The following is an 18,798-nucleotide window of genomic DNA, read 5'->3' on the forward strand; positions in this document are numbered from 1 at the left end:
AAGGAGACAAAGATGATGTTCAGTGATGATGGAGAATCAATAACTAATCCGCCTGGATTACTTCAAAGGCACAAGGTGCTCTGGTACCAAGCGTTGCATGACAGTATGAGGCTGTGTGACATCAGGTGAAAGCGTGTGTGTGTGTGTGTGTGTGTGCCTAGAGCTTTGGGCTCACAGAGATTTCAGAAAGAGTTCATGGGGAGACTGGGCTGACTTTAGAAAGCATGAAAAAGCAAAAAAATAAAGTGTGCAGATGCCATGTTTAGCACAGGGGAAAAATCTGGCCATTTTGGGACATCATTCTGGGCCAAGCTCGAGCTTTTTCCTCCTCATAAGTTGTAAACTGAGAAAAAGAGGAGAGCAAGGGGAGCAGTGCTTAAGTGGATCTCTTCCCACTTACATATTTCTCCTGGGGTTCAACAAGTAAAGTTCTTTTGGCTTGAGTGAAGTGAAAAATGCATGGGTGGAATACATCGGCCTGTGAGTAATATTATGTAAAATTCATTTGGAGTGTAGTGAGATGATAAAACAGCAGCACATTTCTGAAATTTACATATCAGAAGTAGTTTTCTTGTTCATCACTTCATCAGTTTTAAATTATCTTTCAGTTACATGAATAATACATTACTGTTATAACCGTCAATTGTTGAATCTGTTACACCTTCAGTTACACCATACACTGTTTGAGCCCAGACGAGCATTTCAGTGCGACTGTGCAGACTGAGTACGTAAAGGAGCTCGGCTCTGTGAAGAGCAGATGAACAGCGTGTGCTCTCATGTAGCTCTGGGTTACAGTGGCTGACTCAGCTGTAATGAGACAGAAATGAGATGTTGGGTAATTTGGGGCTGGTGAAGAAGGGAGGGGAAACAGGAAAGGAAAAAGGAAGGAAGAAGAGGGTAACAGCAGCTGTTTTTCAAGTGATCCAAGAGAAGAGACGTGGATGTCCTCTTTACCCAACTCTCCTCCGGTCCTTCGTCTCGACACTACCCTTCAGAAACTGCTTCTGATATCTGAGGCTGTTTAGTGTTAAAGGCCCTGCCCTCCCATGATAAACTCATGCAGGACAGTTTAATTATTTCGCCTGATTAGAGCCCTTCTCAAGAGTGTGTGGGTGTGTGCAGACTGTGCTTCACTGACCGCCCCCCCTTCCCAACTCTAATTAGTTTCTTGCACTTGACAAATAGCATCTTTATCATTCTTTGTGGTACATGGGGTCTGGTGAACATTGCATAATTCCAGCGTGGCTGCACCAATCTTCAACCTGATATCACGTTTGTGTCATTTCACAATCTACTTAAACTAATCATTAGGCGGAATGGCCCATTTCAGAACAATATATAGTTCTGAATTATAACATACATCACATATTGTATAATTATATATCCCTTTGTTTTATTTATTTGTGACGGTAAGTCTAACTGCCTCTTACCCTGCTGGGCAGTCAATGTAAAACAATACATCACAGTTTATTTGTATATTACATTTTGTTTGAATAATTTGAATCTGCAAAGTAAACTAGTAAACTAAAACTTTTAAAAATACTCTAAATGCACCTGGTTGTAAATATGACTGAGGCAAGAACTGGCATAGACCAGGCTGATTAAGTGTAAGAGCAGTTTAACTGAACTTGCCAAACACAGGTGCAGCTAATAACATTGAAGTAATTACTGCGTTGCATTGGTGGGCTCTGGCGTTGTGGGTGCTGGATCAGTGGCATGGCTTCATAGCACACTTAAAATGAAATGGAGCATTCTTTAACGTTATTAGTTACAACTGTGCATTCCCTGCTGTGACAAGTTAAAACGCCTGCTGTAAAAAGGCCTTAAAGCGCGGGAGATAAAGTTCAACAGGAGGACGTTGTCACCCCAAACCACATTTCATCTGAAATACTGACTCTTGAATGTGAGTGTCCGGTCTCCATGTCTACCATTAGGTGCAGTTCCTCTGCTTCCATCTCCTTTTATGAGAAGTTCTGCTGCCGCTTGTGTCGTCTCTCTTTCAGTGGAAAGGCTTTTGTTTACCATGCTTGAAATATGCCAGCCCTGAGTGTGAGTGTGTGAGCGCGCTTCCCTTAATATTTCTCAAGGAGTGCATTTGGAAGACTGTTCGTCTCCAAGTGCATACATACACACACACACACACACACACACACAAGCCTGGCATATTTCAGATATGACAGTGCATTTCAGCTAAGAAGTGGGAAGTGATTTATATAAGGCTTTAGGGAAAGGCTTTCTACTGAGGAGGGAGAAAAGACATGGCAGAATAACTCTTCAGAGATGGAGAGTGGGAGGGTGCTGCTCAGCGTAATGTTATAGATAGCAGAGCAATCGGTAAGGCTGAATGTTACAGTGGCAGATCAGAATACAGTAGCTGAACCTTGTGCTTATAAAATGCTCCTTGAGGTTGTTGTAACACAGCATAAACAGTCAGATCGCTGAAATTTCATTGTTTTAATCCCACATTGTTCCCAACTGTTAAAAAGGTGCTATTTAACCAGTGACAACACACTTTCTGTCACTGTCAGAAAAAGAGGAGGGAAAATGAGGGAGATACGTGTCCAGATCGGTCGCTTGGAAAAAGAACTTAATATGAATCTTTTTCTAAGGGTCAAACGATCAAATGCATCGTGGGTTCATTCAACTTGCATAACTGACTACAGAGAGATATGCAGTGGCACCCAGCTTTAAAGGCCGAGAAATGATACTGTATTCAGTAGTATCAGCCTGTCTGTGGACAGTACGCCATATAAGACTAACTGCATCACAACCCCACCTTGGTGACTTGGCTCATTGTGCTTATTCTGCCTCACTTCTTTTAAATGAACAACAGTCTCACATAAGAATCCACTTCTATACCCTTCAAGGCAGATAATATACACTGCTGAACAGCAATGCAGCTGAAGACAGTGCTGTTAATTAACAAACCCTCCACTTCTCATATCACATTTTAAAAACCAGCCTCACAATAGAAGACAACATTCTGTTCATTCTCTAAACGAATTAAAATGATCTATTTTAGATGCAAGAAGACAGCCAGCCCTTTAGAAACCAATCTAAGCTAAAAACTATTATTCACGAGGTTTTAATTAATTTTCTACAGTGAATTTCCTTTAGTTTTTCTCTTTTGCTAATAATCAACACTTTGCTGTCTTAAAGGGAAAATAGCCAGTAGGGAAAAAAAACTATTGCAACCAAAAATGAACACAATCATTATGATGGGAATGGAGTAGCAGCTAAAAATTCAAATTTATTGAAATAAACTTGAGCCACAAGGGCTTCTGTGTTCCTGGTTTGCTTGTTAATGTGGTTTGGGGCAGTGTGTGGTACCTGGCATGATTGGCTGTCCAGTCATTCCCATAGGAGGCATCCCCAGGTTGTTCATGGCTGTTGCCCAGGCGTTGGGGTCTGACATGGGCATTGTGATTGAATTGGAGTCCATTGTCATGTTACAGATCCCTTCTGCAGAAACAAACACAAAAATGGGACAGATAGAGGAGTCAGTGTCATCCCTGTGATGTCTAAATCATCAAGATATTAGGTGATGCTAAATGAGGAATTGTATCACGCCAAAGATTTAGGTACGATATAGTTTTTAACAGTATGGCGCTGTTATGGCTTCTCCAAATGCCTCGTCTCTCGAAATCTTCCCTTTAAGTCGGTGTTCTGCCTGAAAGGAGAAGAGAGAGGAGGCTACCGTGACCGTGCAGCCGGTCCGACATCACAGTGATTTCAGCAACACTGTCATTTAAAACTATTCATCCTGTTGTTGCTATTTGTTCGGTGTCTGCACTGAGGTTCAACAGCCTGGCCTCTTCCTGTCTAAGTGACCTGTACTCACAGTCCACTGGAAATGCTGCAGTATCACGGGAAAAAAAAAAGGGCACGAGCAGATAAAAAAAAAAAAAAAAAAAGGGATTCATATGGATTCATCTATCTACACAAAATGTACACTAATGAGTACACCAGTGAAAGATCAGAGCTTTCATTTGCAAGACAGTAAGAAAATAATACAGCGTAAAACAAGATTATCATGGCACTAAGCACCAATGCTGATGCTATCGGGCATTTGCCAGGCGCTCTGCTACTAAACCTTGGGAAACTTTGAAAAATCTCCAACTTAGCACGACAAATACACACACATCATCTCAAACTCACAACCCCAGACTCATGGTTTTCTGCCAAGCGTTGCATAATAAAGCAAACACATTTAGATCCCCATAATAAAAACCCTGCAGTAAAGTCAACGTGAACACATCATACATCCACCAGCGGCTCATTCTCCCCGTCTGCAGTCTATTTCACAGCTCTAAATGCTCTTTAATTCTCTCCTCCGGTCGACCTCTTTCTCTCTGACGAACCTGTAAATTGCTGTGACTGCTGGCTGAGCCAAGCTGCCCTCTTTTCTCCTGATGCCAAAGCCAACATTACTGTTAATAATGAGAAGCTCTGCACCCTGCACACACTTCACACCTCAGAAGGTCTGTGGCAAAGCCCACTGTGGAGATAACACTCTGCTCTGTGCGTATAAATGTGTGTGTGTCTGTCTGCACAACAACCACTATATTGGTATTCCTGGTGTTCAGACACAGCCGGTGATGTGTAATAATTCTGTTTGCCTCTTTGCCTCCTTCTCCGAGCTACTAATTTCAGAGCTGTCTGCTGTCGCTGCCATAGAGAGGCCTGATAAAACCGCCTGTGTCTGTGTGTCGCTGTGATAATGCTGCTGACGAGGACTTCACAGGCTTGTTAACTAACACAACCCCATTAACTGGGGACACTTTCGAGGACTTAAAATGAAGGAGGAGAGGAGTGTTGGTGAGCTGTTTTATAGCAGTTTTATTACAATTTACAGAACGTTAACTGTTACTGCAGCGTGGACGGATACACACACTCAGGGTTTGACAGGTGAAGTCCTGGAGGCTTAGTCCTCTTTTTCTGGCTAGTGAAATATTGATAATTAGAGCTAACTTCTTAGATTTAACGTCATTTGGGAATCGGTAATTGTAATATTAAGATTTATCCTAAATCTTGTCTATTGCAGGCTTTTAACACTGCATTCCAGTTACTCAGAGTGACACAATTCTGAGCTTATTTAAGTTTTTTAGTTCAATAAAATCAATTTATACTTATTTTTGACTTATTGATGTAAATAATTTTGTCGAAAGTGTTTCCTGCTCAACCCAATTACTACCAATCCTTTGAAATTTAAAAAAAAAAAAATCCATATGTCCATTTGTCCTCACATCTAATCTACTGGATTGTGAGTGAAAACACTGCAAGGCATTGTCTTTGAGGGGAAATCACTGAACAGGTCAAAGACATTTAAGCAGAATTCATTTCTCCTCACTGGAGGACAGAATACTTATTGACTGCGTGGCTCACATTCAAAGCCTCTTGTATTTGACCGGGTCACAGATGTTAAAGCGTACAAGACCCCAGGAAGATCTGCTGACTGCCACGGCATGAGATTATGGGGATCCTTATAAACAAACAAATAAACAGATACTGTAAAAACTGGGTCAAGTGAGCCTACAGTAGCCCTCTGACCCTGCCGACACAGTTTGCATTTAAGTCACTCACGCTACAGTTCATCTGTTTGCTCCTCTGATCCCATTCATTTAATGCATCAAATATCTGTGTCACCTTCTTCTTTTTCATTGTACTAAACTCCCGCTCCCTGAATCAACTCAATCGCCATCCACTGTCTCACGTTTCCCAACTCAACTCAAACACTCTTTCCTCCATGAATCAATTATGCTTTTCAGTCTCGCAGCTCTGCTTGTCAATCACTGAGGGCTTTTGATTTCAGTACGCTAAAGTGACCTTGAGGGCAGGAGTCAGCCTTGGCTCCTCTTAAAAGGAACCATTCCACACCACTGCATCAATATATAGAGCTGCAGGAGGAATAGAAAACAGCTGGTGAAAAATCAACACAGGGAAACATGCATGTGCAAGCACACACGCGGGCACACACACACACACACGCACACGCACACACACACACACGGCACATAAGTTAACCTTGCCTGGAAGGAGGAATAGGAGCCAGAAACAATACTACCAGTGAGCAAATCAGTGTTGGTAAATATTTTTAACTTAAAACACACATTTGAGGACTTTGTGGTTTTGAAGCCCATCGTCTACATGGAATCAAAAGTACCTAATTGAATCCCAGCATTTAATTATTTATCCCAGGGTCAAATGATCAGAGAAAGTGAAAAATCAATGGCAATAACAGAAAAATAAGCCAGATTATTTTCAGCTGTTGGCTCAATTGAATTTGAGCTCATACAAATCCAACATCTAATTATATAAACACAATAATCTAATCATGTGTAGCCAAGACCTCATGACAGAGATCTAAATGTAGACCTGAGCTTAATGTTCATAAGTCTGGTTAAGCCTGGCTAGAATTAATTACAGCTACAGGTGGAGGTTAAATGCAACTCTTCTCACAGAATGCCTGTATTAATCCGGAAATGTTGTGAAGTTATAATTACCAAATCAGCAGACTTGTTGTGAAAATAATACATCAGTATAAGTATTACTACATACAATAATATATTTAGTACAATCAGAAAAGTAACACACGGGGTTAATTGAATCAAGAAAATAACAGACAACGGATACCAGTAAACACTAAGGAAATTTAAGTGTAACATTAACAATAAGCCCAAAAATCTATGAAAAAAGTAAGTACTCATGGACATGCTGTTACGAGACCACCCTGAGCGCAACTTTACACCAGTATTACCATGATACATTTCTGTATGGATATTGCCCATAGCAATTAAAGCGATAGTGATTTTGATTCAGCTGGGGTCTACCCCAGCCCAAAGCTTTCCTGATACTCACTCTCTGAGGGCTGTGACCAGCTTTTAGCTTCCCTAAAAGCTCCCCCAGGAGGCAGATAGGAAATTAAGTCATTTTAAGGCCCATTGGCCGTAAGCCCCAACAGCAGGCAGAGAGACGCTAGGGGCCATTTAGACTAAAATGCACATGGTTTTAACAGCTAACTACAGGTTTATTACAGTCCCTTGAGAGCAAATTCAAAAGGGAGCTAAAAAGATGAGGTACGGATATGAAAAGAGAACAAAAAGGTCGCTTTTAATAGACAGATGTGATGCTGACAAGACAAAATAACGAAAAGAAGAGCAAAGTAGAAAAATGGAAGCTGCCTCAAACTGAACTTCGAACACTGCAGCAATGAATATAGCACAGAGACCTGATGATAGTCATTACCACAAAATAGGAACCGCAAAAATCTACTGTATAATTATTGTATTATATAATGTCACTGCTGAGCACAAAGTGGTTGAGCAGATAGATGAGTGTAATTAAGTTTCAGTACATGTCCACCAACCTAAGGAAAAAAGTCCAAGTAATTGTTGCTAGCTACTCCCTGATTCTTTGGTCTGAGACACAGTATTGGAGGAAATGTCTGACATTTTCCACTTGGAAGGACGTGTGAAGTGTCCACACTTACGAATGGAAAGCACATAGTAGAAAAAATGCCTTCAGTGCAAAATTGCTCTCTGAGAGAGGATGCCTCTTTGACCTTCATCTTCTCCTGCATGCAGGTCTGTACGTTTGCCTATGTGTGTTTGTTTATGTGTGTTTCTGAGTATGCGAGGGAGGTCAAAAGACCATATTCAGGGTCATCTGGAAAAATGAGTCTCATCAAAATGTGAGAGGAACCGAAGAACATGAAGATAAGATGTATGCATGAGTAGAAAACCATGTTAAGAGGACATTCTGTACAACTTCATCTCTGATGAATTATCAAAGCCTCCTGCAAATACAGAAATGTGCTCATAAAGATCACCATATTATTTTTCAATTACTTACACATCTAACACACACAAGCATGCATGCACACACTGACACACACAGTGTCTGTTTAATAATGTATGACTGCCCTTCTCTCCGCTTCTTTGATCTGTTAATTATGATAAAACTGGTAGGGGTCTGGTGATTAGTGGTGGCACAGTGAAGAGTGCCCTGAGTGTTAGACTACACCACGTCTCATTTAGGACCAGAAAAGAAGACAACAAGATGAAGATGTAAAGATAACAGAGGGAGCCTGAAGACAGCCTGTCCTCATGAGGAAAAAGGAAAAAAAAAAAAAGCAGGAGAAACCCCCTCTGCCATTTATTTTTCAATCACCTCGATAAATCGGTTAATAAGAGAGAGGTTCAGGGGGACTGGCAGAGGCCCTGCTAATACCTGGCATTCACAGGTGATTCAATCATAACTGGACAGTTCTAAGTACACATGTTCACACCTGGCATTAAAATGCATCTCCGCATGCATCTCGAGTGACCAGCTGTGATTAGATCTCATCAGCTCACGCTATTTGAAAACCCGAATGAGTACGTACTTCCGCTTATGGGGTGGATGTCAGCTGAGAAGGGGGTCCTTCAGTCTGGCCCAGGAGACATTCACATACACACTGCTAAAAGAATGTGGGCATTTGTGGCCAAGACCACCTGTGAATGTGGTTGTATCTCAATGTGCCTTTGGTGCAGTCACACCTGTCCGCTTGATCACATACCTCATTGTGTTCTGTGTTAAACACTATGTTAAACACTGAAGCCCCATTCAGACAGAATTAACTTTGCAGGGATTTCCTTTGTAACTTAGTCATTGCTTCTGACGGCATTTTAACCTGTATAGACTTATGGTACAGGATGTGGTCTGTAATAGATATGGAAATTCTGCTGGACTAGTGAAAAGCAAATACCATCCTATCTTGGACATGTTTCCGTCAATCAAATTAGAAAAAACATTTTTCACTTTTCCCATTTTCACACAAAAGTCAAATCTCACACTGAGCTGATGTATAAAAAGCTGGACAAGCAGCTCTTCCTGTGGAAAAGTCCCAGAGATCCACTTCAAAATACAAGGACATCACTGTGAAAGGGATTTGAATTACAGGAGGACAGCAGGTAATTGCAGCTGTAATTATTACTGGCGTGGGGGTGAAAAACAACCCACGTACACATTCTGGACAGGAATAAAATCACTGACCAGTGCAGGAAATGTTAAAATCATCCCTCCTGCCTACAGAAATAAATTCAGTTCGGGCTGGAAAAATCTGGCTGAGATGCAAAATTTTCAAACTCAGATCTGTGACATTTTTCTCTCGTGTTTCTTATAGAAAGCGTCTCCAGGACCTCGTCAGGTATAACGCGCTGGTGTGTGGTTGGGAGGATTCTTGGATAGTTAGTCTTGACAGCTTGATCATATTGCATTTTGTTGTGATGATAAAGTTGTATACATTTGTGACGATACCCTGTGATACTGCAACTACAGCAAAACAGTTCCTTGAGGAATATGTGCTTTTGACTTCTGTCTGTCTTTGCCAGGTTATAACAGGTGGGCAGTAGGGCAAATAACATTGTAACATGATATAAATGTGTTTAATGTCAGAGAATGAGCCATACTATTTGTCATTTGTCATTCCTGCCTGGTTGTTTGATTGATAAAATATTGGTTCTCCAGAGTATTAATGACAAAAAAAAAAATCAATATTTCTATAAAAAATAGCATATATTGTGAGAAAGAATTCTGTCCATATCATCCACTGATAGTAGTGAGGTTGCTTTACCTCTTCCTTGTTATCACCAATAAGGCGTCCTTGATTCTGAGTTGTTCCAGCAAAGCTTTTTCTTTGTGTTACTCCTTTATCTGTCTGTCTACTTCAAAAAAGACTGAACTGTTTGAAGAGTTTCATTATATATTACAGCCATGAATAGGTTACAGAGGCTAAACAATGTTAAACATATAATGACCTGCTGGTTGAATAGTGCACCTGACTCTAACATCATTACTGAAACTGGAAGAGTGATGGCTTTATACTGTCATAGGAAAAAAAAAGAAAAATTATTTCATTACCTTCCAAACCTGAGACAACCTCAGGCATTTCCTGCACGGAGAATTTAAATTGGGCAGGGTCTTATTCGCATTCTGTGCTACCTTAGAGATCTGATCATATTACTGAGTCCCTAAAGCCCTGCCAAAAATTGTGGAAAACAGATGCAGATACCAGCACTCGCTGCAAATACATTGGAATTTGATGGCTGGGAGTGAATCTATGTTGCCTTTTGTGTCTAACAGGTGACCATGGCTTTAGTGAGGTGGTGGCAGTGGAGGTTGTCAAATCAAATTACTGCCTCCGAAATTGGATTGGAAAAACTTACCTGGACCCAATCCACCGTAATGCATATCTGACCCACATTAGTGCCCAATCAGGGGCTCACGCTCAATTCTCCACTGCTTGCATGGTTTAGTCCTTTGAGTCAGAGTGGACCAAATCCTACTTGCTCCACAGGTTTGAAATTATTTGTTCACTGGCTTGCCTGACCCCCAGAGACGTTCATCAGAATATGATCAATTACAGACTTTACTTGTTCCACATGATTAATAAATCCATTCCAGCAGACTGAACAGACATTTGTATAGATCTAAAGACAACATTTTACCTGATCAATGAAAACAGACCAGTCTCCCAACTAAACATCACATCAAACTGTCAATCACAACCAAACAATCGACACCAATGAAACAGGAAGTCAAGCAACAAGGATGGCAATGTTGTGTATGGACAGCCTACACTTTCAATAAAGTTGATTTTCTGACTCATAATGAGTAAGAATGTCATTATATTTAAATATAATTCTACCTCTGCATCAATGTTGATGTAATTTTCTGTCTGTGCGCACAGAGGTGGAGCTGGAGCAAACATTCCCGCACCACTGCAGAGTCCTGGGTTTTGCCAAAAGCTGCTCTTGTTGCTATGTTTATGGTGAACATTTATGCTAAAATGTTTATGCTAAAATGATCCTTATATTCATTCATCCCAACCAAAATCATCCACATTACGAGGGACTAAATAATAATGGTGACATAATAAACCAACAAATTAAAGCTGCTCTGTCATGAGTCCAACAATCTTTGCTCAGCAAGTACAGCTACATGCCAAATTTCAATTACCTAAATGAGTTTCAGTGCTGGGTTTGAAATGGCTGCAGTTGCCTCTTTTAAATATACTACATGATTAGGCTCAGCTCAGAAGCAAAGACTGATGTAACACTAGTGCACATCAAGAGCTGCAGAGCCATAAACCCCCTGATATGACAAAAGCTTTCCTGAACTATGAATTTATTGTCTTTAACAGGGAATAAGAGAGAAAAAGAAAAAGCAGAAGCAGAGAGGACATCAGCATTTATCTCAGTGAGGAAAAAGACTTCCCTGGGCAGATTAGTTACAGTAAACAACCTCAGTTTCTATTGCCTTATCAGGAGCTATTTTTATACAAATGGAGCAGAAGCTCTTGTGTTCGTGTCAATGTTGTCAAGGAGGAACATCCGCTCCTGGACAGGAGCACGACTCTTCCTTTCCTTATCGGGCTGAGAGTGGTGACAGACAAGAACAGATTACTCTGATATCTGGGTGTGAGAAAGAGGGATGGGAGATCAAAAGAATGACAGAGAAAAAAAAGAACAGATCTCGAAAAGAGCTGCAACGTCACCACAAAGTACTCACAGATAATATGATGTGAGGTTGTCTGAGGAAACAATAATAGAACAAACAAACTGGTGTTCGGTGAAGACCACCTGCCACGCTGCCTGGTGAGGTTTCTAAAATGCTAACATTTGAATGCTTCGGTTAGATAGTAGTCGAATTGTGAGGATGATTCCTAAAGGGGGAAAGTGCACCCCTGGTGTTTTGACAAAGCAAGTGATAAGGTGGCAAAAATCTAAATCCCAATACTTAAGCCTCCAGTTGTTGACTTGACTTGTGGTTCCTTTATATAATGCTGTTAGATACTGACATTTCTGACAAGACAGAACAACTGAAGCTGAGGTGACTCTGATGAATGCAACTCTCCGCCTGCATGCAAGGCCAAGTTAAACTCCTGTTGGCCTGAGTTTAAAATAAAGGGCTGCAGGACCAAGAAAATGCTCTTAGCTCTGCCGTAGGACAGTTTTAACATTGCATTAATTGTTCTTGAGTCAGAACAATGGAACAATAGAAACAACGCAGCTACTGCTTCTTCCAGGACTTGTCAGTGACTGGTACCATGTAATCGCCTTTTGGGATGAGCTTCTACTCAAACAGGATCCCTGCTGTCTGAGCTACTCCAAATAATAATACCAATACAAAACAATATCTGTATCTAATCTAACAGAATCCTCACAAAGTGGTTAAGATTACACCGATTAATGGGTGTGCCAAAATATTTTGCTCATGATAATACCTGGATAAATCTCGATGTGATACAAATTTTGACAAATTTGGCTGAAAGTGCAGTTGCAAGTCATATTATGTATCTTATTATGTTAATGCTAAGACACCTCACATCATTATAACATTGTTTTAATGCCATAATGCTAATGCTTCTGTTTCTCTGCTGCTTTGATGGGTCAACATAGTTATTATAATAATTACAACGATAAGCCTCGGGTATGCTGATAGGCTGGTTTTTACAGCTTTTCCTAACATTTTTAAAGTTTAACAGGTGAGACAAAATGTGAATTTCAGGACAAACATTTCCACCTCCTTTCCCTAAACACACAATAGACTAGGCTGAACCTCTCTAATTCAATCATCAATACCAACAGCTTCCTTAACTAAGACACTGCTCACATCTACAAGCTGGAAAATTACTGCATGACTGACAGGATGCAGGAGCAAACTGAGTGTACCATTGATTTTAATGATCAACATAACAGCTGCTACTAATCTCTAAGAATGATGAGCTCCAAGAGACAGGAAGCTACTTTAATGAACAAGTTTACTGAGATGGCTGCTGGCAGTCTGCGCTGACAACAGTGAGGATTTGCCCAATTACAGAGAAGCTGATTGTTGTCCTGTATCTCTGTCACACCTGGGAGAAAAATGCAGCACAGCTGGGAAATCTGCGAGAAAGAACGTTAAGGATGGGAGTAGGTCTATGCGTCTCTTATTAATTTGGACATACACAATAAAACACTGAAGCAATATGTAATATAAAGCTCTATTGTCATCTGCTGGCTTACTAATTTAAACACGCGCAATGAATCGGCGGAGCACTACGTAAAACTGCATGAAGCTTGACGCAAAATATGCTTCCTTGCCATGAGCGATGTCTGCCATGTGTATTTAATTCCAAATACCTATCTTACTTTTACACTGTGCCCGTTAAAAAACAAGTCCTACGGATCTCATTACTGAGCAGGAGAAATGGCTTCTCATTTTAATGTGCAAATGATGTACAGCATCTATTCCACTGAACTGGAGGGGGAAGATGAGCGACAGTGGTGGAGACTATGAATCTGAAATGCTTTTTTTTTAATTTTTATTTTTTTATATCATAGCCAAGCTGTCCCATCAGTAAATACTGATTTGTGAGTAGGGAATCTAATACACAGTGTGGTACAGAAATGAAGAAACAGACTCTGTTAACTGAACACCAATCTAAAGAGGAGAGATGAAATAAGGCACTGAAAGGCAATTTGATCATTTAAAGTCAGCTGGGCAAAAGGAAAAAAATTAAGTGGCTTTGAATCTCAAAGCACCTGAGCCTCTAATTCAGGTGATACACATAGCTGAGTGCATAAAAACAAACTGCTTTAACCTGATGAACTAAATGAACTAATCTGGTGTTTAATCCAGGTTTGCCTTTTCTTTACAAGTAACCAGGGATCAATAAAGCACCATATTACTTTTATTAGACAGTTTGCATAGATGAGTCTGAAATTAGATTCAACACAGTGAACGTCATCAGAACCACAGAACCAGAGAAAGATGATACTGTGCATATGCAGTGTGCTAAATTCTGACCTGAACATTACTGCTCATTTTCAGTCTCAGTTACTCTGACAGATGTTTTCTCAATTAACAGATTCATTGTTTGGTCAATAAAACATTTACATGTAAGCATTTTTAAACAAGAATAAAGTGACACGACAAATTAAGTGTGGCTTGCAATACTAGAGTATAGTGTTGAGAATATGCTGGCTAACCTGGAGCATTTAATGACTATTACCCCGGGGAGCCGGGGTAGATCGGTGCCTGGTGCCCCTGAGCAAGGCACCCATATACCCCAGCTCCCCGGGCTCCTCCTAGGGAAGCCCCCTGCCACAGCGTCTCTAGTGCATGTGCATGCTTGTGTGTGTGTGTTTCGTTCACTTGGTGTGGGTATAATGCAGAGAGTAATTTCCCCAGCTTGAGGGATTAATAAAGTATAAACTTAAACTTAACTTACACAAGCAGAGAGAGCATTTGTATGAGACTGACCCTGTAAATGCTTTGTTTATTTACTACTGTAGGTATATGGGTTTATGCACGGCTATTTTATGTATTACCATTTTCCAGAGAGAATGAATTATGCCTATTTATTTTATGAGAATATTATACGTCTTCTTGTAATGTCAGTGCATATTCTGCTCTCTCCCTCCACTCATTTCATCCAAGGCTTTTCCCACGGAAGGCACAGAGAGCATTTATGCAAGACAGACCCTGCGAATGCTTTGTTTCTCTTTGGGAAAATGTGCTCAATGTGCACTAAACACATCAGGGTTAGACTCACGACACATCTATAGTTCAAGGAAAATGATCAACATGTCACCAGGAGTCCATTCATTTCTTCTAGAACTGAGCAATCACGGAAAGTCAGCCAAGTGGAAAAAGACTCCAGCCATTTACTGTACTTGGACTGGCTGAGACACATGATGCTGTTCCTGCTGAGCCAGTTTTGGTGCAGATCATCAGGTTTGACAGGGATCAATGTGACAGATACACACGAGAGCAGTCACAGATCAAGTATTGCTAAATGGAGCTTTCGTTATGTTTGCTACTCTTTTTTTTTCCCCCAATCTTCCCAGTGAAAACAAAGTACTCGAAAAACTGAACTGTGCAAAATTTAACTCCTTAAATCAAGTTAAGAATATCAGTAAACAGTCCACTCAAGTGTAACATAACAGAACCTTTTTTGTTTTAATAATAACAAATATAAGTCACAAATATTTTCTACAAATACTATGAGAATCCAGATTTTAGTCCAGAAGTATTACGCTTTATCAAATATTAATTTTAAACATATTTACTGAGGACAAATTCCACTTTGATGTGACCATTAAAAACATATTACAACTTTTAGCATGACTAATTAGAAAGGGAATGGAATTGAGCTCCTCTTGAGAAGTAATTGGGCAAAATTCCTGCAGCGTTTTCACAAAGTGAATAATTCCACAGCCATATGACAGCAGGGGGTAAAACTTATATGCTGTAATGGAAATGATGAATTCACGGGGTGCTAAACTTTCATATGAACGCATCCACTGAGATTTCAAACCTCAATGCTGAACCAGGGATGTCATGGTAGTGAATTTAGATAACATGGACTTTATTGAAATGAAAAAGACAGCCACATTCACGTGTGTGCCATGTTAATTTAACTCGTGCTCATTCATTATGCATTATGTCAGAATGTGACGTATAAGCAATTTACATGCCTTTCAGCTCTCCTGCAGTGTCCGACGGTTCACCAGACAAATCCAAAACAGATGTAACAAGTGCTTCCAAAGTTAACATCAAAGCTAAGTGAGTATCACAAGGTACGAAAGTTTCACTAAAACAATTAGTTTTCAACAAAAACAGAACCATGAAACGGAGACTTTATACTACAGAGAAAATATTCAAGACCTCAGTGTCTACTGCTCCTCTGACAGACCCAGTGGCAGATCAGTGGAGGCTGGATGCACTTGTGAAGTAATATGAGCAGAGATGAGGAAAAAAGAAATAAACAGAACGGAGCAGGCAACAAAAAGATTATTGTACTTATTGTTCCTCTCCCTCTAACTGAATAGATTTTACTCTCAAGATACATTACTAAAGAGCAACTCAGGGTCCACTTAATGGGGAATGGACATTTATGATACTGGCCTGAACAATAAAAACTCTCTCAAAATAAATAAACATTTGGCATTTCATGTGTAAAATATCTCCTCTGCTCTCTGCCCCTGATGGTGACATACTTCTCTGACTTCCCCCAGCTGTCTTTTCCTGCTATGTCTATCTCTGCTACCCGTAATTTCAAGTGTAGGCTTGAGAAAAACCCACAGAGCAATCCGCACAAACCGCCAGGTGTCAGAACATAAAATCTGTTCAAATTCAGCCAGGACACTGTCGATTGATCTTGTCAAAATCTCTCTTTTCACTATGTTTAATGTTTTCACTGTCAACTATTTATTAATTACCAGGATAATACTTCTATGACAACCACTACTACTAATGTATAATATAATACAACATGTACAAGAGGTCACCTTGGTTCTTTCTTGGTTGGCTCAGTCTTCCAAAATAAATCTGAAATACTTTCTAATGACCAAAGTGCGATGCCAAACCAACAGAAAGCAAAGACAGTGGATCAATAAAAATGCAGACAGCTTTGCTTGCCAACTGAGGATGGATCAGATGGTGGCTTGGATGAGCAAAATAAATGAAAAGCCTCCAGTTTGGGGGTGAAAACAATGAACAGAGCCGGTTAAATCTGATAGGAAACTGAACAGCTGTGCATTATAATTGATCCCACATGTGATGTCAAGCACCCAATCCGTCTCAGACTAAAAATCCTTCTCTGTGCTCAGTTCTCTGAGAGGTTAGGGCTCTCCAAAACAAACTACATCAGGGATACTGGATTGGCATTGTTTGATTTAGTGTTTAGCTCACTGATATGTAGTGCGATACCTCGGCCTCAGTGTGGAGATGTGGGGTTTAAATTTGACGACACTCCTCAGAGCAGCATTCATCCATTTTAACCTTCATTAACCACAACAACTTCATTAAAAAGGCCAACATTATAACATGGAATTCATTTGAAAATTAAAACTGAAAAACTGCAACAACACAATGAGCTCTATCATGATTTGATGAGACCTTCATTTCACTGTGCAAACTCTTTCTCCTCTTTTCTTTTTGCTTGCCTTTTATTACCCTTTAATTGCTTTACATCATTTTAAGGTTGTACACATAATAAGGTTAGAAAAGCATTGAACATGTTAATTTCTTAATATTTGTGTTTACAGCCCTTCTAGCAAGGTCATTTACCTTCTCCGCAACCTCAATTTGTCTTCAATATATTGACGAGCAGTAAGCTGCAGACCTAAGACTTCTTGTTTACCATTATGAAACGGCAGCTTGAAGGCAAATCCCCAGCTTTTAAGGCAAACGCTTTTATAAGAGTGAAGGAAGACTTAGAAGAAAGGGAGTGTCAGAGACAAATCCAAAGCCTTGCCACTGAAGATTCACAGGGAGAAATCTCGAGAGTGACCAAGTGTGAAGTTCTGAGGGCTGATTAATTTCCTCCTCAGTGCTGTCAGTCCTTATGTCCTCCATTGTTTCCCCCAAGGATATGAGAGAGCAAAAGAAAAGGATACCTTAACTGAGGATGCATTTACACAGCAAAGCATCTATTTTTCTATATTTCTCTGAATATAAAGAAATCTGAGAACATACAGGGCAGCCAGAGGGAGAGCTCGATCTCTTGACTGAAGGTTAGGACAAAGATGATGGCACAGATGGAAAATAGAGAACCCAAGCAATACCTATAGACATGACCTTCTGAGGTGATACAATTTAAAAGGTGAATACTGAAATACAAAAATGCGATTTATATGTTAAACTGAATCCTTGAACCTTGCTGTAACATAGGAGAGTACTTGAGCTGTATGAGCATCTCTGTGTTTTCAGGACTGTGCATATAATCCAGACAGCCTGCATGCACTTTGCCGTTTAACAAGTAGTCACTACACAGCCAAACCCTTGTTTAGTACAAGAGACACAAATTGAATGTGTCTATTGATGCCTGAAGGACAGCTTGACACCCTCTAGGAGGAAAAACAAGCTGGAGAGCTTCTTTAAATCTTTTTTTTTTTTTTTTGCTCCCCTTTGAAGTTTACACTGTCAGAACGAGAGACCAGGGCCTGAGAAAAAAAAACCTGTGGGACTGTCATTCTTTGTTGTGGTAAAGGGAGTAACAGCGCTGTAAGTCCTTATAGCTTGTTATGTTATGCCATGCTTGAAGAGAAAACATCTTTGATGGTCATGGTTAATCAACAGCTGGAAAAGTCCTGGAACTAAACTGTAAAACTGTAAAACAAATCTACAGCTGTTTTTTTCCTGCTCCACAATTCAGCCTCCTCAGAAATAAAATAAATGTTCACCGAATAACCTTGAAAGCACAGTCGGTCTTATGTCTTTTAACTGAAAGGTGTACAGTCTTTCGTACATCATATTAAGCTGCTTAAACAGAATTTGTTCAAAGATCAGATATAATCTATGACATTTTTAACAATCCCTCACAACATCCCTCCTCAACAAGAACCTTCATACAACTCCAGTGGTTCTGCACCTGCATTTCATGTTGCCCTTTATCTTTACAGCACACCACCGTCTTTATGAAACCACACCCAAAGTAAACAACTCAAAGTCGTGCACCAGGAGTCAGTGGACAAAGATTAAGGAGGCCAGCCACAACCAAAGCCAGAGAATATCCTTGAACAGAGTAGCTACAATCATGCCCCATTTTCATCCAACTGTTATCACATGTACTGCATCTATTTTCTAAAATTATTTTTATGATTATTTTCAGCACTGATTCCACTCGTGTGACTGATATTCTATACTTGAGTGATAAACCTAAACCTTCTCAATGATAACTGAGCAACTCCACCTTCTTAGCAAGGCCATGAGATGCAGCTGAAAGCTTGTGAAAGACCAGGTAAGTGGATCTTGTTATGATCATTTTTT

General features: G+C 40.1%; 1 protein-coding gene across 5 annotated transcripts in view; it reads right to left on the reverse strand.

Moving 5' to 3' along the window:
- Positions 1–18,798, reverse strand: part of enox2 (ecto-NOX disulfide-thiol exchanger 2) — a 160,997-nt gene that overhangs the window by 46,356 nt on the left and 95,843 nt on the right. For all 5 annotated transcript variants that reach the window (XM_041048652.1, XM_041048649.1, XM_041048650.1 and 2 more), the window contains one exon: positions 3,331–3,462. In XM_041048652.1, the coding sequence (XP_040904586.1) occupies positions 3,331–3,462 (132 nt within the window). The remainder of the gene's footprint in view (positions 1–3,330; positions 3,463–18,798) is intronic.

Source organism: Toxotes jaculatrix, chromosome 10, assembly GCF_017976425.1.
Source record: "Toxotes jaculatrix isolate fToxJac2 chromosome 10, fToxJac2.pri, whole genome shotgun sequence".
Lineage (NCBI taxonomy): Eukaryota > Metazoa > Chordata > Actinopteri > Toxotidae > Toxotes > Toxotes jaculatrix.